The 26,514-nt window shown below is 50.0% G+C and overlaps 1 protein-coding gene across 2 annotated transcripts in view; it reads right to left on the bottom strand.

Moving 5' to 3' along the window:
* cacna2d1a (calcium channel, voltage-dependent, alpha 2/delta subunit 1a) overlaps positions 1–26,514 on the bottom strand; it is a 92,503-nt gene that overhangs the window by 14,228 nt on the left and 51,761 nt on the right. For both annotated transcript variants that reach the window (XM_056578062.1, XM_056578063.1), the window contains 19 exons: positions 25,629–25,728; positions 21,346–21,504; positions 20,598–20,702; positions 20,337–20,415; positions 20,015–20,064; positions 19,767–19,856; positions 17,857–17,937; positions 16,017–16,100; positions 14,429–14,503; positions 12,221–12,292; positions 12,053–12,124; positions 11,736–11,797; positions 11,395–11,471; positions 5,410–5,464; positions 4,973–5,070; positions 1,427–1,511; positions 1,096–1,158; positions 695–819; positions 420–491 (listed from right to left, as the gene is read on the bottom strand). In XM_056578062.1, coding sequence (XP_056434037.1) covers positions 420–491; positions 695–819; positions 1,096–1,158; positions 1,427–1,511; positions 4,973–5,070; positions 5,410–5,464; positions 11,395–11,471; positions 11,736–11,797; positions 12,053–12,124; positions 12,221–12,292; positions 14,429–14,503; positions 16,017–16,100; positions 17,857–17,937; positions 19,767–19,856; positions 20,015–20,064; positions 20,337–20,415; positions 20,598–20,702; positions 21,346–21,504; positions 25,629–25,728 — 1,604 coding nt within the window. The remainder of the gene's footprint in view (positions 1–419; positions 492–694; positions 820–1,095; positions 1,159–1,426; positions 1,512–4,972; positions 5,071–5,409; positions 5,465–11,394; positions 11,472–11,735; positions 11,798–12,052; positions 12,125–12,220; positions 12,293–14,428; positions 14,504–16,016; positions 16,101–17,856; positions 17,938–19,766; positions 19,857–20,014; positions 20,065–20,336; positions 20,416–20,597; positions 20,703–21,345; positions 21,505–25,628; positions 25,729–26,514) is intronic.

Raw genomic sequence — 26,514 nt, 5'->3', positions numbered from 1 at the left:
GGACCTCTGGGTTAACTTTGCTCCCTGAACTTAGAAAATGGAAACTTGGCCATGGATCACAGGAGGACTCTGTGATGTGATGTGTGGTTTATATTTGTGCGTGTAAGTGTCTTTCTGTCAAAGCCAGAGAGACAAAATGAGAGATGTGGAGCTGTGATGTGTAAACTAGAGCAATTACATGTATGCATGTGTGTGTGTGCGCATGGATGAGGGACATATTTTATTTGTCTAGATGAACGCTTTGAAACTGAGACATGTGAAGGGGAAAGATGGGTTTGAGCACTCTAAGAGAGTGTGTGTGTGTGTCGAGGAGTGTGTGTCTACAAGAGTGTGTTTGACAGCAAGAGAGAGGGGAAATAGTGTATGTTTGTGTGCCTTTGTGTGAGAGTTTTAAGAGTTTGCGTGCGTGTGTGTGTCACCTGCTGGTTTCAGTGTGATGTCATCGATGGTGAGGTCAACAGCTCGGCTGACCAGGATGGCCTCCTCGGTCCCTATGGCAACAGGCAGGACACAAGCTTAGAGTCACGCACGCACACACACACGCGCACACGCACAGACACAGACACAGACACAGACACAGACACAGACACAGACACAGACACAGACACAGACACAGACACAGACACAGACACAGACACACACACACAGACACAGACACACACACACACACACACACACACACACACACACGTACCGTTCTCGTACGCGGCAGCAGGGTTCCAGGGGGTTGGAGTGAAGATGTACAGATCATTGTCCAGGTTCCTCTTGTAAAAACTGGATTCATACGTCTCCGCATTCTCTGTCCAATATTGACCGGCGCTTTAAAACACACGCACGCACACACACACACACACACACACACACAATGAAAGCTTTTTCCGGCTGGACATCATTTTTCCATTGTGACACCGACAAAATCCCGACAACTATTTTTTTACTTTCTTTCATCAATTTGGAGGAATTGCTCCATTTGTCATGATTACAAATACCCCTTACCTTACGTCAGGTTTAATGGAATCCTCTCCGGAGGATACCTACCCCCACCCCCACCCTCACCCCCACCCTAACCCCACTATCTGCCCCCGTGATGGATACCTTTTGGGGTAGACTCGGGTGATCCCGCCGTCGGTGGCAACAAATCTGGCCAAGACGCCATGTCTGAAAGGCAGAGAAGAGGGATCAGAAGGGAAGAAAACACACATGAAGCCGTAAAGCCCAGAGTTGCGGGAATGTTGACATTCGCTGTAATGCCGACATGACGTTTACAAGTTATTCCGAAATACTCGAAGCCATCTGCGTTCGATTGTTCTCGCCGAGGCGTTCGTTACAGGGCGAGAGGAGAGAGCGCGCCACGGGCCAGTTCTCCGGGGGTCTCTGGGGAGCAGGGGGGGGGGGACGTGGAGGGAGGTAAAAGAAGGGTTCTCACTGCAGCTCTCGCTCCTTCCAGATCTGGGACAGGCCGTGAGTGATGCCGGCGTCCAGCAGCAGCCGGTTCACAAGCTCCACGTTACCTGAGCACAGACAAAAGAAGAGGACAAACCGTGGGTCAGATAGGAACTTTAGAAGTGAGACCAACTGCGTTTGAACACCAAAGTCCGCTGAACTGCGACAGAGATTCAGCCGATCTCAGCTCATCCCATTCACACCTTGTGCCCTTTGGAAGATAAGGCAACGATCAAATTAGCCTGTTGCTCTGGTGCGCAAAATCTAACCCTTAATCCGAATGAATTTGGCTTCGATATCTTCTTTAAAATACAAAGTTCTTCAGCTACGAGGCAGATCAAGTCACCTGTAGTTCAGCCTAGACATTTCACAGACACCTTTCGTGTCGGCGATTAAATTCCGTAGTCTCGAGTTCGGGGTGACAGGCGAGTATTTGTGCAACCCCTTCCACACCCCCCCACCCCCCCCACCCCCGGCGGCGGGCGCGGGGGGGCCCCGGCACGCGCGGCCCCAGAAGGGCCCCTCAGAGTCGCATGTGTCACCGGCCATCGCGCTGCCGGGCCCCTTTGAACCCCTCCCGGGGCCTCGCTCTGCTCCATTAACATCCGGGATTGGCACCCACCACCCCCCCCTCCTCCTCCTCCTCCTCCCCCTCTCTCCGACCCCCCCCCCCACCCCAACCCCAACCTTTACGACACACCACACACACTTCAGAGAACACAGCTGGACTAACACTTTACCCCCCCCCCCCCCCCCCCCCCCCTTCCGTACTCCAGTGGTTTTCATTAGAAATCCGTTATTGAAGGCAGCCCAGGAATCCCTAATGTACTCCCGACTCCGTCCTCTTCCCCGCGCTCCTCGCTGCCTGGGCCGCGGCGGCGGCGGTGGCTCCGGGCGGGAGAGAGGAGCCCCCGGCCGCCCTCCCCGAGCCTCTCGCTCCCTCCTCACCGAGCCTCTCGCTCCCTCCTCGCGGCCAAGAGGTGAAGAGGGCCGTTAAAATTATTCACCGAAAGAACCGGTGAGGACTAATATATCAGACGGCCTGCAGGTCTGTCAGGACGGGCGGGGGGTCCGTTTTATCTGCACTTTTTTTTTTTCTGCAGTGATGTTTAAAAGGGAGTTCTCCGAGCGGCGACATCAATACCCAAACATGGCCGGCCGTAAAACGCGCCTGCTTATAAATATCCTGTTTGAGTTCAGCGTCAACAACTGAGAGTGAGAAAGCGAGCGGCGAAACGAGTGTGTGTGCGAGAAAACGGCAGAGTTAACGTTAATGCATCGGTCAGATGTACACACGGACACACACACCCCCGCACACACAAACACACACACACACACACAGAGTGAGGGGGAGGAGAGAGAGAGCGGGAGAGAACGAGAGAGGGTCTTCTGGGTCTCTGATTTGCGCTTTATTGCTCCGCTCACACTCTCTGGTCTTGACGGGTCCTGCTCTTTCTCACAAACACACGCTAATTGGATGAGGTCGGGTGGCTATAGGTGTGTGTGTGTGTGTGTGTGTGTGTGTGTGTGTGTCTGTGTGTCTGTGTGTCTGTGTGTGTGTGTGCGTGCGTGCGTACGTGTGCATGTCACATCTAAGTCGACGTGACTCACACATGTGCAGTCGGGCGTGTCATGGTCCGACTTCCAGCCTTAGCATCAAATGGAGAACCTAACCCAAGGGGATTGCACGGTACAAAGAATACTTTGTCCCTCTCCCCTTCCCTCTCTCTCCCTGGTCGTGAACACCGTGCCCCAGCCCTGACGGCAGACCCCTGCTCCACCAGAGCCCCTCTGAGGGAGAGCTGGAGGTGAGGCGTTAAACTGCTCAGCCAACGCAGCACCACTGCACCACATGGCAGGGTCTGGTTCACGGCCGGTTCATACTGTAGTGACAGGGAGCTGTTCATACTGTAGTGGCAGTGCGGCTGTTCATACTGTAGTGACAGTGAGGCTGTTCATACTGTAGTGACAGTGAGGCTGTTCATACTGTAGACAGTGAGGCTGTTCATACTGTAGTGACAGTGAAGCTGTTCATACTGTAGTGACAGTGAGGCTGTTCATACTGTAGTTACGGTGAGGCTGTTCATACTGTAGTGACAGTGAAGCTGTTCATACTGTAGTGACAGTGAAGCTGTTCATACTGTAGTGACAGTGAAGCTGTTCATACTGTAGTGACAGTGAAGCTGTTCATACTGTAGTGACAGTGAAGCTGTTCATACTGTAGTGACAGTGAAGCTGTTCATACTGTAGTGACAGTGAAGCTGTTCATACTGTAGTGACAGTGAAGCTGTTCATACTGTAGTGACAGTGAGGCTGTTCATACTGTAGTTACGGTGAGGCTGTTCATACTGTAGTGACAGTGAAGCTGTTCATACTGTAGTGACAGTGAAGCTGTTCATACTGTAGTGACAGTGAAGCTGTTCATACTGTAGTGACAGTGAGCTGTTCATACTGTAGTGGCAGTGCGGCTGTTCATACTGTAGTGACAGTGAGGCTGTTCATACTGTAGTTACGGTGAGGCTGTTCATACTGTAGTGACAGTGAAGCTGTTCATACTGTAGTGACAGTGAAGCTGTTCATACTGTAGTGACAGTGAAGCTGTTCATACTGTATTGACAGTGAAGCTGTTCATACTGTATTGGCAGTGAGGCTGTTCATACTGTAGTGACAGTGAGGCTGTTCATACTGTAGTGACAGTGAGGCTGTTCATACTGTAGTGACAGTGAGGCTGTTCATACTGTAGTGACAGTGAGGCTGTTCGAACTGTAGTGACAGTGAGGCTGTTCATACTGTAGTGACAGTGAGGCTGTTCATACTGTAGTTACGGTGAGGCTGTTCATACTGTAGTGACAGTGAGGCTGTCCATACTGTAGAGACAGTGAGGCTGTTCATACTGTAGTGACAGTGAGGCTGTTCATACTGTAGTGACAGTGAGGCTGTTCATACTGTAGTTACGGTGAGGCTGTTCATACTGTAGTGACAGTGAGGCTGTCCATACTGTAGAGACAGTGAAGCCTGCCCTGGTCTTGTTGAGATGCAAACGACTATGAACTGCGCTGTGGGCCCGATATGCGACCCTTTGGAAAGAATTCACCCTTTCTCCCACCAGGAAATCCTTAAAAGATACTGTTAACGCTGCAATTAGCGGTCCCGCAACTTGTTATAACGGTGTTGTTTTTCTCGAGTCCGCGGTTGTCATGTATCGGTGGGATACTGGCCATGGCCATTTGCACGAATGCATGAGAACCATGACACTCAATCAAAACTCCACTGAATCAAACCAAAGTGGAAATCAGCAAAGTGGCTTCAACTAAAGAATCTTGAAATGGAAAACGATTTATTTATATTTATATATATGTATATATATATATATGTTCAAGTCTTGTAATCTTATTAAATCGATTACAAGATACTAACATCTTAACTTTAACGATAATCCTAAGAATAGAATAACTATTTGTCTTGTGTGGTGTTTACTGAGTGGAAGGAGAAGTGATAGTTGCATCATTCCTGGGAGCGTGGGACTCACACATGGGGTTGTTGGGAGTCTTCCTGTCGATGTAGTCCAGAAACTCCTTCAGGAACGCTGTGTTGTTCTTCAGGGGCTTCAGGTCCTTGCAGTAGTCTCTGGTGGACGGAACGGAGGACATAAGCATACGCTGCGCAAAACTCTGAAAAGATTTGCAGCGCGACACGCATAACAAAATGGAATTGTCCAGTTTTTTTTTAATTGTATTGGCACAAGGAGATGGAGTGCGATGCAGCGAGCTGTATACTTTAGCTCGCTTCATATTAGGATTGTAGTTTATTTTGGACACAAAAAAATTAATATCCTTTTGCGTCGCATGCTTCGGACTTCACAGACAACACATATTGGGTCTGTAGACAAAATGTGGTGAAATGAAATACTTAGAGTCCTTCCTAGGCAATAAACTGTTTGAATGCAAGAGTAAAAATGCAATTTACCTCGGTGCTATGAATGTGTGGCCATGCTCTTCAAAGGCCAGAAGACTTTCAGTGACTGGTAAAAAGAAATAACAACCACAGAGAGCTAATTATCTTAGGGGATATTTCATCACATCAGAGTGTAATCATTAGCAGACACAATCACTGTATGCAGATAAATACAAAAATGTTGAATTAGCCACACATGTTTTGTGTTTGACAGCAAAAGCAAAACAACAAAATGAATACAGAGCCAGGGACCTCGATAGGATTTAGTTTCTAGTAAAGCCAATAAACAAATCCCAAGAGCCATTTCTCCGGTCTAAACAGACACATCTGCTCACCTCAACACTGTGTGTACACTACTTTATATTCTAGTCTGGTTTCCTAATTTTAACGGGAAGACCTAATCCCTCTGAAAGTCAGACGTGTTTTGCTTTCCGGCTTGGTTTAACCTCCAACAGTTGAGCAAAGTGACCGGGACCACACCACTAGAATGCATTATTCTCCATTCAAACTATTGTTTTCTGGTGCTACAACATTGTTAAAATCCTTAGTTAGATATCCGATTGCAAACTATGATGTGATATACCATTCTTAATGTTGCATGTCTCCACACATAAAACATGTGTTTGACCTTGTTCCAGGCTTCATAATTCACTTGAAAGCAGAGACATAGGCCTAGAGCCACTACCAAATGTCATTATGAATTGTATGAACTTAATTTATCGTAGCGAATAATGTCATTAACCGATTTTGAATTGATGTGGAATAGATGGGTTAACAAGTGAGGCCTATTCAGAGGAGATGTTTAAAGTAATTATTCATACTGCTGTGTTGCAGTGACGATATTAATGGACAACCGAACCCCTTGACCCAGCCTTTAAAAGACTCTCAGGTTCTGTTTGTTACCGGACAGGGCTGCCTGCTCCTGTAACAGGTGTGTCGAATCAACGCTTCGTCAGCAGGTGACGAAGGTAACCACATCAGCCAATCAGAGGTGATGCGTGCAACAGCATGCGTTGACCCCAGAGAGGGCGTCGTCTGTTGCAAACCGATTCACTAGTGGTGTTAGGGTTTGGTTGTCCAATGACGTCCGATTATTGCATTATGTGAGCGAAAACCCCAATAATCATGAACATGACAGGACGTATGGACGGAGCTCATCAAAACATGCTGGGTGAGACCAAACACGTTTCACGCACAGGAGGAAGGCATGAGCAAAGGAGGGACTGAAAGGATACTTGCCATTTTTCCCTGTAGTGGAAAAAATCCCGGGCAAGGAGAAAGTGAAGGAAGGACAGAATGGACCCCGGGCAGATGGCGACGGAATGGAAGAAAGGAAGGGGAAAAGGAGGTAACACCACAGGGGTCAAAGGTGACACAATATTTCATTCACAGAGCGAGTCCTGAATAGAAATATTGCATTCCTGGCAAAAGGTTGAACCGCTGTGTATATTCGCGGAGTCGCTGATGATTTAAACACAAAGGAGAAGGCTTTTAAATGTGGTAAGAAATTAGCATGTATTTGGACATTTTGACAGTCCAATGAATCGCGTTTTGCTTTAATGTCCAACGTTTGCACTTTAACGTTATAATTAGCATTCACTTAGCGGTACCTCAATGCTAGCCATGGACAGCTTGGTATAGAGCCTCTTATGATGGTTTACGTCTATTTTTCAAAGCGTGTAGAACAACTCAACTCCGTCTATCACGCAGCGGTGCGATCTCTCACGGCTACCCCTCATCATGGCTCAACAATAATTACCTCCATGTGAAAGCTCTTTTGATATCTTCCGCTGTCCACCTGCTAATCCAGCTAAGGCATCTAGCAATGATGGATAGCGAGGAGCTAAGTCCACATACCCCCCCCCCCCCCTCCCCAGTCCAAGTCTATGCATACCAGACAATGCTACCCTGCACTCTGCCATAGCACATTATTATGGTACATGGATGTTGAAATGACAGCAAGACAAAGTTTAAAGCATGCGAACGGGATGCTAGAGGTCATCTTGATGCGTGCAGATGACATGCTGGATTGGTTTTCCTCGGGAATGAAGGATACACCTCAGGTGATGTGTTTGGTTCCTGTCAGTTTAGTAATTTAATGATAATAGTTTTATTCTTCAGCTTGAAGTGATGTTTGCAACCCAAAGCTTAAGTACTCAGAAACACTCACACTGTGTACTGGTGAGACTAAATACTTTTTTATTTGCTTTGGACCACAGCTGATTGCCTCATGAGTCCGTCCCGATTTTTGCGAGTTAACATTCTGTTCCTCTCTTCAGATCGTCTGTTCTCGATCCCGTTTTGGAAATGGTTTAAATGCTATGACCGATCGGACCTCGGGGTTAGGGAGTTTCAGTTCACTCCAAACAGAGATGGTGCCGTCTGCCGGATAAAAACAAACAAAAAACAATACCAGCGACTGAGGAAAGTGTCGCAATCAACAGTTTTTACTTGAAATAAGCGGAATAGCTCGGTGAAAAGATGGACAGAGATATGCCCAGAAGGCTCTTTGTCAGATTATAATATGTTTTTGCTTTGCTTCCAACCAGATTCGGCGGCAGAGCGAGTCACTCTGAGGCACATAACTAAACGGCACTGCAGAACGGCAACGTGAAGATCAGGATGATCCCACGAGGCTCCACAGAGGGGGGGTGATGAAGGGGAACAGAACCACGGGGGGACGAGGGGAGAAGCAGAACGCGGAGACGAGGAGGAAGACGAGGGTGCGGGGGTCAGTCAGTGAGGAAGAAACCAGCGCCACTGACTCATGTTTCTGCTGTGCTGACCCACAGCTTTCCCTTTTAACGGGTGCACCTTCAAGACACGCAAACAACCCCCCCCCCCCCCGCCTCTCCCAGCCCGCGCACACACATCTCCGCCTCCTCCAGCTGTGGGGGTTTAATGCAATCGCATGCGAAGGATTTGTGCGTCTGTTTGTGTGTGCACTGAGACAGGAGTACTAATCACCATTATCAAACAACGATTATTAATCAGATCCCACAACAAAGAAAAGGCCGGCGGTTAACGAGATAACACAGAGGAGCGCACGTGTGCGTGATTCACCGTGAGCGGCTTCGAAAATAACCCACATGAGTCACAGGAAAGGAAAAGTTCCCCCCCCCCCCCCGACGTTGTTGAGACATAACTTCCAGTTCATGTTGTCTGACAGGAGAGCGAGGGCACGGCCCCGGACGAGGCGAGGGCATGCAGAAGGTGAAGAACACGAGGAGAGTACTTGCCCAAATTTGCTGCGGGGAGGGAGGGTCCAATACACCACAAGGGGTCGAGGAGAGGGGTCAAAGGTCAAAGGAGGACCAGGAGAAGAGGTTGGAGGAGCGGAGGCGGAGAGGGGGGTGAGGAAGGAGGGATGAGGAAGAGGATGGGGAAGAGACAAGAACAAGGCAGGAAAGTCTCAGATGGGTTACACAATATTATAATATTGTAATATATATCATAATAATAGTATATTGTTAATATTATAATATAACATATTCAAAGTGTCATGAAACAGGAATCATTCAGCCGACTCGGCTTCACTTTTATTTGTTGTTGTGAAGTAAGCAAACGTAGGAAAGACATCAAAAGGTGGAGAGCATGTGGGAAAGGAGTGGGCTTCTGGGTTTCCTCGTGTGTGCAGGTGGGACGATAAGAGGCCTTGTAGTGTGTGTGGGGAGGTCGGCGTCTTCTTTCTGTCTAACTGTGGCCAGATGTGCACGGGACAGGTGCACACAACAGATGGTGTGAATCAAAACACATCATTGTTGAGGATCCATTCTGTCGCCTCCATATGCTAACCCTGAGCTAACCGTTTATCAAGGCAAGTGTATTTATATCACATCCTTTTAGCAACAAGTTGATTCCAAGTCTAAAGTAAATGGTATATGGACTGCATTTATACACCGCACTTCTAACCAGTGGCCTCTCCAAGAGCTTTACAATATTGCCTCACCCATTCATGCACACATTCCCACACCGACGGCGGAGTCAACCACGCAAGGCGACAGCCAGCTCGACGGGAGCAGTTAGGGTGAGGTGCCTTGCTCAGGGACACCTCGACACTCTAGGAACAAGGAGGAGGAGCCGGGGATCGAACTAGCGACCTTCAGGTTACCAGCCAACCTTCCCTTCCTTCAGAGCTACGGAGATAAAACTACCTATCGATCTACCTATCGATCTACCTATCGATCTACCTATCGATCTACCTATCGATCTACCTATCGATCTACCTATCGATCTACCTATCGATCTGTCGCTCATCCCAGAGGGTTGAACCGGCCGTGGTCGTATCGGACCACAGTGAGACACCAGCGCCGTCCTCCCACTATACTATACTGGGCAGGCTCGACATGGTTCGACCTGGCGCGGCGGCCAATCGCAGCAGGGAGTGGGTTTGCGTTGCCGTAACAACCAGGCGTCCCGCTTCAAGGTGTGTCTTCAACTGATTTCACGCGTCATCAACCTGAGCTGAGGACACATCAACACTGACACTTTTACTGCCTATTTAGTTTAAAGTTTATGTAGCCTACCGTAAGTGCCACATGATTCCTTCTTAATTATGATTGCACGGTCATATGAAGCAACAAATATAACGCATCAAGCTGTCAAAAGGAAACCGCCACAGGGGCCCTTTGTAGTGGCCTGATTTATGGCGCTTTTACCTATATGCACTGGATCACCTGACTGATGATGACAAGGAAACGCTATGCAACGACAGCAGAGACAGACACACACACAGACAGACATGAGAGACGAGACAGACAGACAGACAGACAGACAGACAGACAGACAGACAGACAGACAGACATGAGAGAGACGAGAGAGAGACAGACAGACAGACAGACAGACAGACAGACAGACAGAGACGAGAGAGAGAGAGAGACAGACAGACAGACAGACAGATAGACAAACAGACAGACACGAGAGACACGAGACAGACAGACAGACAGAGAGAGAGAGACAGACAGACAGACAGACAGAGAGACAGACAAAGAGAGAGAGAGAGAGAGAGAGAGAGAGAGAGAGAGAGAGAGAGAGAGAGAGAGAGAGAGAGAGAGAGAGAGAGAGAGAGAGAGAGAGAGAGAGAGAGAGAGAGACAGAGACAGAGACAGAGACAGAGACAGAGAGAGAGAACAAGCCTTTGGAGAGGTGTCAACGGACAGTGAACTCCTGGGTAAGAGTGCTCCAGTTAAGTTCAGAATAGAATGCGGGGACATATGTGTGTGCGTGTGCGTGTGCGTGGGAGGCGGAGACGGTGAGTGAGTTATGTGTGTGTGTTGGATCCCAGGATGAAGGGTATTGCAGGATGGGGATTCCCGATGGGGGGAAGCAGGCTGGGAGTGCCCCCCCCCCCCCCCCCCAGCAGCGAGGTAGCCGGTGGGGTTGAGGGGGTTTGAGGGGGGGGGTGAGGGCTGGGTGTAATGGAGAAGCCTGGGCCCCCCCCCCGGCCCGGGGACACTAATCTCTGGACAGGACCACAACTGAGGGAGCCGGTTGCCTTGGCGACACAAGAAGCGCGAACAGGAAGGGGAGGAGGGGGGGGGGTTCCGTGTGACTGCGCTTGAATGTTTGTCCCCCTGCACATAGTTCTCTTTTTCTCTGTGTGTGTGTGTGTGTGTGTGTGTGCGTGCGTTTCCATGTGCATGTGCGCGCATGTCTATCTCTATGTGTCTTAGTGTGTGCGTGTGTTTGTGTGTGTGTAAGTTTTCCGTTTCGAGCATGTGCGACAAGTGTGTGTGAGTCCATGTGCGTGTGTGCGTGTGCTGCCTGGAAACAGGCGTACATGTATAGGACACATAAGCCGAGGCGCAGTGAGAACCACGCAGGCTGCATGGAGACGGTTCAACTCACTGTCCTCTTCCACATCTGCGTAAACAAGCGAGGAACATGAGCCCTTTGTGTGTGTGTGTGTGTGTGTGTGTGTGTGTGTGTGTGTGTGTGTGTGTGTGTGTGTGTGTGTGTGTGTGTGTGTGTGTGTGTGTGTGTGTGTGTTACACTTACATTTGGCCTGGGTGATGGTGTCGCCGATGTCCGCACGGATGTAATGCATACTGTACCCCGGGAGCACCAGGGCAAGGCTGGGGGCGCACGCACGCACACACACACACACACACACACACACACACACACACACACACACACACACACACACACACACACACACACACACACACACACACACACACACACACACACACACACACACACACACACACACACCGGTTTTAAGTTAACTAAGATAAGCTTGTCCGCGTCCGTCATCCATGCTCAGATGCTAATCATCCGTAGATAAGCATCGGCTCTCAGAGACCAACGCAGAGAGGGGGGGGGGGGGGTTGTACCTGTAGTCGCTGCCTTTGACCGGCGCGTACGTGTACGATCTCAGGCCTCGGTCGATGTACCGCTGGAGGGAGAGGGGAACAGAAGCCACCCAAGAGTAAAAGACAAACTCTGAAAACTCATTTCTGACTTACAAACTCAATTCAATCCAATTTTATTTGTCCTTAATCACTGGTCCAGTCTCAAAAGAGCGTAACAGGCCAACTAGCCCACAAGAAGGCAGGAAAAAAACTCTTGAGGAGAGGACTGTGTGTTGGTATACGTTGGTCAATGTTTCAGGGATGGAGAAACTCAGCCAGTTCCCGAGGAGCAGACGAACCTCATCCTGGGACTTCACCAGTGTGCTGATCATGTGGTCGCCCGTCTCGCCGTCAATCATCTTCTGCCTGATCTATTATTGACAAAATAAAATAAAAAATATCAAAAAACATCGCAATTGGCGTTCGCTCCAATAGTGTCGGGAAGGGAGTATCGCATGAACCCTGACCTCAACTTTGACCTCGTCCTCGAGCTCAGCGTCCAGGAAGTCCAACGTCACCGGTTCCTGGAACTTGGGGTTCTGTCCGCCGAGGAAACAGAACAGAACACAGAAGAACAAAGTGACCAATGAGCAGAGCCTGCTGTTAGATGATGAGACTCATACTCCGAGTCGTCACTCCCAAAAGACAGACGTTTACAATGTCCGTGCGCTCTGGAGCACTTGAAGACTTTAGGTTTTTTTATAGACTTTGTTTTTATTCATCTTTGGTAAAAAAGGAAAGAAAATCTCATTCACACGGGGCCTCCGTCCCCGTCCAATGAGAGCAGAGCGTCAGCCTTGAGTGTTCTGGACGGCTGCTCCCCGAGCGCTGGCTGCAGCGCGCCTCGTTTATTGTCCTCGGTGGGACGGTGGTGGAGCAAGCAGAGCTATCATCATCTCTGGAGGTCAACGCAAAACATACGGTGATACGGGGTCACACACGCAGACACACACACCCACACACACAACCGATCACACATGGACACGCACACACACACAAAGACACACGTACAAGCACACACATGAAAATACAAAGCAACGGAGGCACACATAGACACACAAACAGGGGCACCCAGGGGCACGCACACACACACACACACGCGTTCCTAGAAAACCAACCTGACAGGAGACGAACACGCTCCAACGTGAGCGAACGAGGAAACCAAACGTGAAACCAAACGAGGCCAACGTCTGATGTCCCGGCGGCACGATTGACAGGCAGCCTCCGAGGCCGCCTCCGTCCTCCGAGGCCTTGAAGGCCGCCTCTACCCTCCGAGGCCTCCTCTACCCTCAAAGGCCTCCACCCTCCGAGGCCTCCTCTACCCTCCGAGGTCGCCTCTACCCTCCGAGGCCGCCTCTACCCTCCTAGGCCTCTACCCTCCGAGGCCTCTACCCTCCGAGGCCTCTACCCTCCGAGGTCGCCTCTACCCTCCGAGGCCGCCTCTACCCTCCTAGGCCTCTACCCTCCGAGGCCTCTACCCTCCGAGGCCGCCTCTACCCTCCTAGGCCTCTACCCTCCGAGGCCTCCTCTACCCTCCTCTACCCTCCGAGGTCGCCTCTACCCTCCGAGGCCTCCTCTACCCTCCGAGGCCTCCTCTACCCTCCGAGGCCTCCTCTACCCTCCGAGGCCTCCTCTACCCTCCGAGGCCGCCTCTACCCTCCGAGGCCTCCTCTACCCTCCGAGGCCTCCTCTACCCTCCGAGGTCGCCTCTACCCTCCGAGGCCGCCTCTACCCTCCGAGGCCTCCTCTACCCTCCGAGGCCTCCTCTACCCTCCGAGCGCACCTCTAACCTCCCGAGCGCGCCTCTACCCTCCGAGGCCTCTACCCTCCGAGGCCTCCTCTACCCTCCAAGGCCTCTACCCTCCGAGGCCTCCTCTACCCTCCGAGGCCTCCTCTACCCTCCGAGCGCACCTCTAACCTCCCGAGCGCGCCTGGGGAAAGCGTATCCCCGGTCTTTACGTCATCTTTGATCCGCGCGGTCCACTTGAGAAACACAATACCGCCCAGCCGTCGCTGCCGGGATGCCTCAGGGACATCTGGCCCAGAGATTATTGGCAGACGGTGAAAGCGTGTTCCCCGAAAAGAGAAAGAAAGAAACCTTGTTTGGCTGCGCTTGATCGTATGCGACGCTGGAGCGGCGGGGAGCGGTTTGAAGCCACCGCGCGCTGACAGGATTACGGGTCGCCTGATGGAAGAGACACAGCCCAGCGGCCAGAGACCCGAGCCGGCACGCCAACCGCCAAGTCGCGTCTTTTTTAAGTTTTGGTTTTTACTACGCTACAAAAATAAGAGCGTGAGGCATTTGTCGCATTCGTCAGCGACAGGACCGCGACAAGAAGGGTGGAGGGAAGAGGAGTCGAGGGCCAGCACTCGAACCGCTAACTTTCATGTTTAGTTTTTTCTTTATACTAGGCTTCAAAATAAGAGCGTGATTTTTTTCTCGTATTTGTCACCAGCAGTACCCGCGACAAGAAAGAGGGAGGAGGGAAGAGTGTGGGGCCGAAAAAACCCACTGCTCCAAGTTCCGTGTGTACTGTAGTTCTTCTTTAGACTACGCTACCTCGCAGTGCAGATTAGATTACCAAACGAGGCAGGGGTCCCCCAGGGCCCGAGAGGAGGGCCCCTGCTGGGTCGGGTTCTGGGGACGGGGTTAGGCTGTGAGGGCTCTGGCGTACCTTAGGCTGGAGGTTGGGGTGGAGCAGGACGTAGCCGTTGGGGTCGATGGCAAAGTAGTAGCCGTTGGGTCCAAACTGTTAGAGAAAAGGTGGAGAGAGAGAGGGAGGAAGAGGTGGAGAGAGAGAGAGAGAGAGAGAGAGAGAGAGAGAGAGAGAGAGAGAGAGAGAGAGAGAGAGAGAGAGAGAGAGAGAGAGAGAGAGACAGAGAGAGAAAGAGAGAGAGAAAGAGAGAGACAGAGACGAAGAGACAATTACCTGACAGTCTAGGAATGCAAAGTGTGTTCAGCAAGCAGGAAGACACTTAAAAGGCGCCTTCAACGTGAAAAAAACCAACATATTTATCTGTTAAACATCGTCAGCTCGTGTCCATATTATTCCCATTAGTCACGAATTCAACAAACGACGCCAAACAATGTCGGCGTAAATACCATGAGTTACTGAACCCTAATCTGATCCTCAGAGAGCCCCCTTCATCCTGTATCCGGCGGGCCCTGGCAGCCTGACAGCGCCTCTACCCCAGTGGGGTCCCACCCCGCTAATGGGAACCTGTGCGGGACCACTTTGTTTTGTCACCAATCCCCGGGGATCGGATGGCAGGCCTTCCCCTGTTTAGCTTAGCGCTCGTTAGCCGCTTGGCCTCGGGGAAACAACGCTGGGACACGCCGCTCAGAGCCGGTGTCACGCTGTCGGAGAGCCAGCACCGCGGGGGGGGGGGGGGGGTTGGGTTAGGGCATGGTGTGTTGTGTTGTGTTGTGTGGTGTTGTGTGGTGGTGCGGTCTTGTGTTGTGGTGTTGTGTGGTGTGTTGTGTGTTGTGTGGTGTTGTGTGGTGTTGTGTTGTTGTGTGGTGTTGTGCGTTGTGTGTTGTGTGGTGTTGTGTTGTGTTGTTGTGAGGTGTTGTGCGTTGTGTGTTGTGTGGTGTTGTGTGGTGTTGTGTTGTTGTGAGGTGTTGTGGTGAGGTGTTGTTGTGTGGTGTTGTATGGTGTGGTGTTGTTGTGTGGTGTTGTGTGGTGTTGTGAGGTGTGGTGTTGTTGTGTGGTGTGGTGTGGTGTTGTGTGGTGTTGTGTTGTTGTGTGGTGTTGTGCGTTGTGTGTTGTGTGGTGTTGTGTGTTGTTGTGTTGTTGTGAGGTGTTTTGGTGAGGTGTTGTTGTGTTGTGTTGTGCGTTGTGTGTTGTGTGGTGTTGTGTGGTGTGGTGTTGTGTGGTGTTGTGGTGAGGTGTTGTTTTGTTGTCTTGCGTTGTGAGTTGTGTGGTGTTGTGTGGTGTGGTGTTTTTGTGTGGTGTTGTGTTGTTGTGTGGTGTTGTTGTGAGGTGTTGTTTTGTTGAGTTGTGCGTTGTGTGGTGTTGTGAGGTGTTGTTTTGTTGTGTTGTGCGTTGTGTGGTGTTGTGTTGTTGTGAGGTGTTATTTTGTTGTGTTGCGTTGTGCGTTGTGTGGTGTTGTGAGGTGTGGTGTTGTGTTGTTGTGAGGTGTTGTTTTGTTGCGTTGTGTTGTGCTTTGTGTGGTGTTGTGAGGTGTGGTGTTGTGTTGTGTGCTTCGTGTGGTGCGGTGTGCAGTGTTGTGCGCAGTGGGCGCTCTTGTGCGTTGCCTCACGGTGAATCGCGGCGTCAGCCTCTTGATGTCCTCCAGGGAGACGTCGACGGCCATCACGCCCAGGATCAGCTGGCTCTGGGGCTTCTGGAGGGGAGAGGAGAGCGGGTACCGGGTCAACGAGGAGACGGAGAGAGGAGAGGAGAGCGGGTACCGGGTCAACGAGGAGACGGAGAGGAGAGGAGAGCGGGTACCGGGTCAACGAGGAGACGGAGAGGAGAGGAACATCCGACCACAGAGAGAGGAAGGCTGCCGGAGTGTGTGACTCCAGGGGGGGGGGCCGCGATGGGTGTGTGGTTGTGTGACTTGGGGGGCCATACTGGGTGTCGGGGACTCCCTGGGGGGGCCCCGCGGTATGTGTGAGCGCGCACGCTGTACCCCTGTTGTTCTGGCCCGTGACTCAGGGCCATCTGGGCACCTTTGAAACCCCGTTCAAAGCAGACGGCCGCGGGTTTGGACGGGGATCAGTGTGGAACCGGACAATGTCAAGAGACAAAAAGGGAAAACAAAACCCTGACGCACCGACGTGATTCACCGGCGAGCCATCCTGCGTTCGAGGGCCGCGATTCGAGGAGCCACACTCCATGTAACCCTACCCACCCCCCCCCCGCCTCCTCAATGTAGAAACCGCCAAGGTAAGCATCAGTCCGAAGCCACACACACACACACACACCACAGATTCCCCCCCCCCCATTCAAGCTGTACGTGGTCTTGAACCACTTAGCTACCGGAATCACATTGTCTCTGTGATCTGCAGCCTTGATCTCGTCTCTTTCTTTCGTTTAGAGTTTGGATCTTTGTGACATGTCCTTCAGGCCCCACCCCCCCCACACACACACACACACACACACACACACACACACACACACACACACACACTCCTTGGCCTCCCGAGCACACAGTTCCACTGGCAGGAAGGGGGGCGGGGCTTCCTGGTGGTGGGGGCGTGGGGGCGGAGCCAGAGGGACCACAGGGCACCACCAAACGGGACGCCGAAAAAACAAAACATTTAAAATACAGGAAGAACCACAAGAAAGAGTGAGGGGTGAGCGGGGGTCCGAAGGGGGGGGGGGGGGGGGGGGAGATAAAAGGGGAGGATGAGACCCTCATTGAGTCTATTCCCCAGTCCATTTTTTTACTTTCCCGGTCTGGTAAACATTATTGAACGTTACTTCAAAACCCTGAAGCCGGGACCGTCCCGCGGGGGGGGGGGGGGTCACGGTGTCAGCCGTCTCCGTGCCACCCCCGTGTTATTTGTCCCATGTCAGCCCCCAACCCCCCCCCCCTCCACACCCTACACCACCATTGCTTGGAAGTTAACGTAACATCGGATATCTTTATTTAATAATAATAGGGTCGCTTTGATGGTGAAATAAGCGGGCACACACAAATATACAGACACACACACACACACACACACACACACACACACACACACACACACACACACACACACACACACACACACACACACACACACACACACACACACACACACACACACACACACACACACACACACCCCGTGGGCTAGTTGGGCACGCTAGGAACACGAACATGTGCAATCCATCCCGTCGCTGCCTTCCGTTAAGTTGCCTCCGACGTCCCCTGCCCGAGATGTTGTGCTTACAAATGGGCTTAGGCCACATTGGAACCAGGCGGCTCGCTGAGCCCTTAACGGGACGTGTGTGTGTGAGACGGAGGAGAAGCAGAGGACTGCAGAGAGCTGCGGTAACAATTCCATTCAAAGAACTTTAATCTCCCGTTAGGAACTTCACATGTGAGGGAGCAGCAGCAGGGTGTGTCCGTACCCAACACAACACACAACACACAAGCACCGTACCTTCACGCCTCTCTCTTTGTCCGCCCGGGTGTTGGTCCTGTTGAAGACGGGCAGGGTGCCGGTGATGACCAGGCCCAGTTCCTGGTGGGGGGGGGGGGGGGGGGGGGGGTGGAGGAGAGAGACACACACACAACTCATCACACGCTCGGCGGGAGAACTTCCAACGAAGACCCCGGAACCTATGGCCGGCATCCGCAGGTCGCTGAAGCGACCCTGGAGGAAGCGTCCAGATTGGCTTGTCATTTTACTGCTGTGTCTCTCTGTCTGTCTGACTGCCTGGGAGTGTGTGTGTGTGTGTGTGTGTGTGTGTGTGTGTGTGTGTGTGTGTGTGTGTGTGTGTGTGTGTGTGTGTGTGTGTGTGTGTGTGTGTGTGTGTGTGTGTCAGTCTGCGAGAGGGAGAGTGTGTAAAAGTCATAAAGATGGCATCTGGTTTTGTACTCTCCGTGATGATTGATGACACAATAGATACCGAAACATCTGCGAAAGTACGGAGCAGTGTGCATCTTCCCCCTGAACCCCCCCCCCCCCACACACACACACACACACGAGTTGTCACAGGGGACAACTGACTACCTGCCTACCTACAGAAGGTTTTAGGACAACATGCCCGTCTTAAGCCGGAAGAACGCAAGGACGGGTCGCAAGCAATTTACGTAAAACTCACTGTTCTCATGTAAGACTAGGAATAACTAGTGTGTTTATCTTAATATAACCACCAACACCACCAACACAACCACTACTGCTGATTTGGTCAAAGATAGAGTTTACCATAATGGCATGTCAAAGATTAATAGTTGCAAATTAAAAAGATTGCTTGGACGGTGTAATTTTCCGCCAGTTCCCGATAGTATCGATTGAGCTTCTTCAAAAATGACAACCGAGAAAGAGGATGTTAACACTTGAAATAATAACCGACGGCAATCAAACACTTAACCTTTAGAGAATGCCTCAGATTAAACGCTGCCTGGCATTAGATTAGATCACAGACCATGAATCACTTCTACATGACATGTTCACATCACTGTTTTGGTTAGCTTTGTGTCAAAGAGCTTACTTGGTGATGGTTGCCGACGGCTCAATCTCAGCGCAACAGATACAATCTCTGACAACAAACACTGGCAATTACAAGCCGACACAGACTTCAAAGGCTTACGCAACAAAAAACCGACGATATGAAATATGTCAATGTTGTTCGCATTTTCGGGGAATGTGTCATGCGATGCACAACAACTGAAAAAAAGGACAGTGTTTGGCAGTTTAGCCTGGTTATTTTCGACATGCCCAAACTTTGGTCAGAAAGGCTTACATTTTGTAGAGCACATGTTTTTCGGGCCTGCTTGCGTACAACATTCAACCCAAACATTTTCTTTCAAATATGTCTGCAGCTATGCAAATCAAAGGTGATCTTGTATTGCTCAACAAAAACCAAGCAAAGGACGGCCTGGTATGAACCTGTGACATTTACTGTATACGAGCACCTGAGAGTGCATGAGTACACATATAAGTGCATAAAAGTTTTAAGGGGCTTCATGTGATTTGATTTAAACAATTTGCAACTCCCCGACTTTCACTCTGGGGGCAGATTTCTATTATAATAGAATAGAGGTGATTCGGAGGAAAGGGAAGGGAGACACGTCTAAGATAGGATAAAGACAGCTACGTCTGTTCATTATAACGTGCATTGTGCCCACCCACGCCACTCCACTTGTCAGTTTATAGATAATGTTTATTTATCATTATAACTTGATTCAGCTTATGATTATCAGGTGCTTGCTTTCCAGTGCTCAATGCGTGAACTTGGGCAGGTTGCAGTTCACTTACTGGCCAAAGGGGTCAGTATTGAGAGGGCATTTCAGATTTTTTACACAAAGTCCATTTAATGTATATCTTTGTCAGGTCATTCAACACACCAGGGCATCCAGGTAGACGTTAGTCCATTGCACTTGCTTAGACTTTTGGCCGGCCTTGACCATGGGCCGTCCCAGAACATCCAGGTACTCCTGTGCAAAAAGGAGAGGGAGAAGGAGATTGGTCAGGGAACACTGTTGCAAGCACATCCACCATCTGAACACCAGAGGGCGCACTCAACATGAAATTTATATAATTTTTTTAAGGAGTGGGCCAAAGTTAAATAGTGCATTGTGCAATTTTTTTTTACCTGAGTGTTTATTCTGATGGCACCTATCGATGGAATCTCGTAGTAGTAGCCTGGGACAAACAATTGATCACATTCAAATATAAATTCAACAAAATAAAACAGAATAATTTAAAAACGTCTCATATCTGTTTTAAAATGTTGTTGCTTGATATGTCACTGATTGATTCTGATCTTTATTGTCTAATGTTGTGGATATTCATCTTTGGCCCCACAAACATACACACAGACAAGACTGCACAGCCCATACAATATACAAGAGCTTCAATTTGAGTGGACTTTGTAGAAAGCAAGTGTGTTCAAAGTGTGCAAATCCCTGTGGTACCTCTGTTTTCGCAGGCCATCGACTGGATTGGTCCCTTGTCGTAGTTGTGCTGCCCGACTGAGAATGTGAAGATGCGCACCTTTGAGGCAAAGGACAGAGAGTCAACACGTGGATGGGATTATTTCTTTCTTTTTACAAAAAGGAAGAGCCGACAGCATCTTGCAGTTAGTGATTAAGGATGTGTGTGTGTGTGTGTGTGTGTGTGTGTGTGTGTGTGTGTGTGTGTGTGTGTGTGTGTGTGTGTGTTGCTTTTAGCCCTACCTTCTTGTCAGAATTGTATTTGTTAAAGATCTCCGTTGCCTTTTCCTCTCCTCCGTCAGTGAAGAGCATGATGATCTTGTTGCAGTTAGCCCTGGACGCGTTCATCTACGACGCACGCACAAGCAAACGTACACACACCACACACAAACAATATTATGGGATTTATTTTAATCTCATTTTCCACAATTCAATCAACACAGTCTTTGCGAGACTGCATACATAAAGAACAATGTCAACTAAATATTTCTAACTCCGGAACTTTCCATTGCGACATTCAACAGCCTTTTATATAAGTTTAGTTATGGAAACAAATCAATCGTGCTGTTGCACAATTGAATCCAGTTTTGCTCCATTCTGAAGAGACAGAGTGAAGAGAGCCAGATCTGTTCCCTTTCCTGGCCTAGGATTGTGTGTCCTGCCAGGAAAAAGGAAGAATGTTTTCTGTTGAAAAGCTCACTATGAGGCTCCCTGCTCAACAAGTTGTACTCTGTGATACAACCACCAGAGGGCGCTTTTGGCTCACATTAGAAGGTCTGAATCTATGGTGACATTTTAGTATACGCTCTCTTTCCTCCAATCACAACCAATTCAGTATCTTCGTTTAACCCATCTAAAAACAACTAGCAGGATGACCATCGTTCCCACAGAAATAGCCAGAGCCACACGACAGGCATAAACACACAACACGTAATCACACAGTGACATAAAGACACACAGACACACACAGACCCACGCCCCCACCCCCTACCAGGGCAAGCTGCTCGAAGGCCTTCTCGAAGCCCCCGCGGTAGTTGGTGATGCCCTTGGCGGTGATGCCCTGCACGGCCACCTTCAGGATCTTCTTGTTCCTGACGTTGGCCTGCACCAGGTTCTGGAAGCACGCCGCCACCTTGGCCGTCTCATGGAACTGGAGGGGGGTGGGGGGGCCAGGGGTGGGGGGGGGGGGGGGGGGGGGGGGGTCAAGGTTGGGAGGTTTTCAAGGAGAAGAAGACGGCAAGGATGGGAAAGACGGTGGGATAAAGGGGCGAGGGGGTCCTAAGCTTTTTCTGGTTTCATTTCGGGGACCCAAAACACAATCTTGACCCGAAGGCCAAACACTCGGAAAACTCTGGATCCTTTTGTGAAGAAGAAAGGGTCGCGCTCAGAGTTTTCCCGGAGTTCCGTGTGTTGTCTGAATGGGCGGCACTTTGGGTCCCGGGGCATGGTTTAAGAAACGCTAGGATAAGGGGGCCATAGGGAAGGCACTCACACATATTTGGGGTAATGCACGGTTTAAATATGTGGTGGGGAGAGAGAGATGCTTTGGACAAGCCAGGAACGAAATGTGATGTTTCCCTTCATTTACGTAACTTCTCGGACTAATGGGACAACATCTAGTCTTCTGTTTATGTAACGTCTCTAAGCATTCATTTACGACTGAATGCCTAAATCCTGCATTTAATAGTATTATGGAGCAGGAATTTCTAATTGAACTGAATTTTGACTGAATAACACAAACCGAATGGAGCTAAGGGTGGAGAACATGGATTTGTAGGAACAAACAGGTCAGGAATGTGAGAAGTGACATGAGGGTGTGAAAATAGAGCAACAATTAGGAAATGAATGACAACATTGCAGCAATGTTAGACGCTTAAAGTGAAAGTAAAACTGCATAAAATATATCCTGCGGTGTTCAAAGAGTAACTGTATAAACCAAATGATGGTGCCACAGATGGATAGCAATTAATTAATGCACACACAAACACCAACATACACTCTACAGGGTAGCGAGACATGGGTCATTAAAAACAAACATCTGGTCCAGCATACAGCAGGCCACCATTAATGACGTTGCTCAACACACCTGCACGTACACACTTACACACACACACACACGCACACACACACACACACACACACACACACACACACACACACACGCAATGTGGGTGTTGATTTAGGCATGAATTCAATAACACATTTCTCGTTAACTTCTTAATACCGTCTAGTTGTTTATGTGTGTTAGAAAGTGTGATATGTGATAACGTGTGTGTGTGTGTGTGTGTGTGTGTGTGTGTGTGTGTGTGTGTGTGTGGCCTTGCGTCACCCAATCACTATACTAAGGCAACATGGCATAACTTGCAACGTCAGGAAAATTTGATATATCTGCTGGAATGCTTTTGTGCATGATTCTGCATTTGAGAGAAGGCAAGCAGGGAGGGAATGAAAAAGAAAGAAAGAGGAATTCAAATATTTAAATCTACCTGGTGACATTTACTGCATTTACATGTCCTGGCCTTTACTTTGAAAACCAACAAGAGTTCAGACAACATCCACCCCCGCTGAACCCCCCCTGCGCCGCTTGGGAACTACGGCAGCATCTCCAGCTGAAATATCTGCGGTACAATGGAGGAGATTTTCTTTGGGATGCTGGCTCCGAGCCACCAATATACTTATAACCCAGCATCTCTCTGTAATTTAATAAGCAGTCAACAGGGCTTTGAGTTAGCTAGTCGGACCGCTCTAAACAAAAACACAAGCCCTCACTTTTATTGAGGAAATGGAAAGAAAATGTAATTAGAAAATACACAAAAGGCCCCCCCCCCCTTCCACCCGATTCATATCAAAAGCTAACTGGAAGGAGAAAAAAGCATTTGTGCAGGTCCATTACGAAGGGAGAGAGGGAGTGGAACAGAGAGAAGAACAAACGTTCAGGGAGAGGTTTGGGAGGTTTGGGACGGGGGGTGCATCCTGATACCAATTGCATCCCAGTGCACATCTGCAGAATATTTAGAAGCCTGCTTTTTTAATTTCTATATGAAAAGAAAGCATAATTTTCCTGAATCGGTTCCTCTCAAGATCCAAGGGCTGATAGGAGGACAGGAAATTATGCTAAAAAGTTTGATACATCATAATTGACACAGCATTAAGGGAGGAGAAGTATATTTCTGGTTGCTAGGGCTACATGTACCTCAAAAGAGAAGCACACGCCTTGAACTGCCTCGACAAAATGCTGTCTTGTTATTCCAGGGGCGGGCCATGGCATGTGTTTAGCCAATCAGAGTAATCTGAACCAGACCAGTCTACAACTTGGGGGTCCGTTCTCCTTTGACTCTATCAACACTATCAGAGGATTCAAAAATGACCGGGGCTTTAAGTGTTACCAAGTCAGGTACAACCAATTGACAAAGAGATAAAGGAGAGAGAGAGAGAGAGAAAGAGAGAAAGAGAGAGAGAGAGAGAGAGAAGACAGGAGAGAGAAGACAGGAGAGAGAGAGAGAGAGAGAGAGAGAGAGAGAGAGAGAGAGAGAGAGAGAGAGAGAGAGAGAGAGAAGACAGGAGAGAGAGAGAGAGAGAGAGAGAGAGAGAGAGAGAGAGAGAGAGAGAGAGAGAGAGAGAGAGAGAGAGAGAGAGAGAGAGAGAGAGAGAGAGAGAGATGAGAAAGGACAAAAGGAAAAAAAGAATTTAAGAAACATAACAAGACGGGGAGAACAGACAAGGTCTATATAGTGCTCCATTCACTAATGGATCTCAGAGCTCTGACCTGAGTCAGTGAGTGCTCGCTGCTGCCTCAAAAGGCTTCACATTTCACTGAGCATGGAGGAAACGCGGACCACCTCAGCAAAAGGCAACCACAAGCTTTGAAATAAGCCCTCGGAAATACTGTTGAGAAGGAACTCTGGGGAGAATATGGGTTTCCTGTGAGGGACTGTTTGTCTTCAGTCACTTGCCTTCTATTCATAACTCAAACTCTCTATTTTATGTTTAGGACTAATGTTGAGGTTCAGAACATGACTTCATGAAGAGCCTTATCTTTGACGTACACTGATGTACTTTATTGCGTATTCAACAAACTCCTGTTTCTTTCAGTAATACGACTGAGCCACTGGGGGCGCATGTTTCCATTCTATATGTTCATAGACCAGCTCCCATCCATTCCTTGGGGGCGTTTGCTGGACCTGGGTATTTGCACAGTGAGGTCAAAGAGATGCACTCTTTCCCTCCCACTCTATGTCTCACACACTCACATCTCCTGTTGGTCATGTACAGACAGAAACAGCCAAACACACACACACACACACACACACACACACACACACTCTAAGCATATAGTATGTGCAAACTAAATGCACTTGAGCACAAATGATTGCACACAAATGATAAAGATTTGTCAGTTTACTGCCACGCTACATTAGCTCAAAGAGGTCACTGGCTTTTCCACACACACACACACACACACACACACACACACACACACACACACACACACACACACACACACACACACACACACACACACACACACACACACACACACCTGTGTATGAGCATGAAAAGGCATGCGGTTATAAACACAAATAAACTACACTATAACTTTAAATGCCGATACTGAAGCGTGGATCGCTTCAGTGGAGTCCAGGTGTGAGTCAGGCCGTGTGTGTACCTACAGGTGTGAGACAGGCCGTGTGTGTACCTACAGGTGTGAGACAGGCCGTGTGTGTGTGTACCTACAGGTGTGAGTCAGGTCGTGTGTGTGTGTACCTACAGGTGTGAGTCAGGTCGTGTGTGTGTGTACCTACAGGTGTGAGTCAGGCCGTGTGTGTGTGTACCTACAGGTGTGAGACAGGCCGTGTGTGTACCTACAGGTGTGAGTCAGGCCGTGTGTGTACCTACAGGTGTGAGACAGGCCATGTGTGTACCTACAGGTGTGTGTGTGTGTACCTACAGGTGTGTGTGTGTGTGTGTACCTACAGGTGTGTGTGTGTGTGTGTACCTACAGGTGTGTGTGTGTGTACCTACAGGTGTGTGTGTGTGTACCTACAGGTGTGTGTGTGTGTGTGTGTACCTACAGGTGTGTGTGTGTGTGTGTGTGTACCTACAGGTATGTGTGTGTGTACCTACAGGTGTGTGTGTGTGTGTGTGTGTGTGTGTGTACCTACAGGTGTGTGTGTGTGTGTGTGTGTACCTACAGGTGTGTGTGTGTGTGTGTACCTACAGGTGTGTGTGTGTGTGTGTGTGTACCTACAGGTGTGTGTGTGTGTGTGTACCTACAGACACCACGTTGACGTAGTCGTCGTCAGAGAGCGTCTCCAGCATCTCGCTGACCGACGTCCGGATCAGCTTCAGGGTGAGGCCTGACACGCTGCCGCTCCTACGGGGGGAGAAGGAGCGTCGTTAAAGGGGAGGGCGGAGAGAGCAGCGTTAAAGGGGAGGGCGGAGAGAGCCTCGTTAAAGGGGAGGTCGCAGTGAGGCCGCGTTAAAGGGGAGGGCGGAGAGAGCAGCGTTAAAGGGGAGGGCGGAGAGAGCCTCGTTAAAGGGGAGGGCGGAGAGAGCCTCGTTAAAGGGGAGGGCGGAGAGAGCAGCGTTAAAGGGGAGGGCGGAGAGAGCAGCGTTAAAGGGGAGGGCGGAGAGAGCAGCGTTAAAGGGGAGGGCGGAGAGAGCAGCGTTAAAGGGGAGGGGGGAGAGAGCAGCGTGAAAGGGGAGGGCGGAGAGAGCAGCGTTAAAGGGGAGGGCGGAGAGAGCAGCGTTAAAGGGGAGGGGGGAGAGAGCAGCGTTAAAGGGGAGGGCGGAGAGAGCAGCGTTAAAGGGGAGGGGGGAGAGAGCAGCGTTAAAGGGGAGGTCGCAGTGAGGCCACGTTAAAGGGGAGGTCGCAGTGAGGCCACGTTAAAGGGGAGGTCGCTGTGAGGCCGCGTTAAAGGGGAGGTCGCTGTGAGGCCGCGTTAAAGGGGAGGTCGCAGTGAGGCCACGTTAAAGGGGAGGTCGCTGTGAGGCCACGTTAAAGGGGAGGTCGCAGTGAGGCCGCGTTAAAGGGGAGGTCGCTGTGAGGCCGCGTTAAAGGGGAGGTCGCTGTGAGGCCACGTTAAAGGGGAGGTCGCTGTGAGGCCACGTTAAAGGGGAGGTCGCAGTGAGGCCACGTTAAAGGGAGGTCGCTGTGAGG

This window comes from Gadus chalcogrammus, chromosome 19, assembly GCF_026213295.1.
Source record: "Gadus chalcogrammus isolate NIFS_2021 chromosome 19, NIFS_Gcha_1.0, whole genome shotgun sequence".
Classification (NCBI taxonomy): domain Eukaryota; kingdom Metazoa; phylum Chordata; class Actinopteri; order Gadiformes; family Gadidae; genus Gadus; species Gadus chalcogrammus.
Note: the sequence above shows the minus strand (reverse complement) of the source record. Positions and strands in the feature narration are given on the sequence as shown.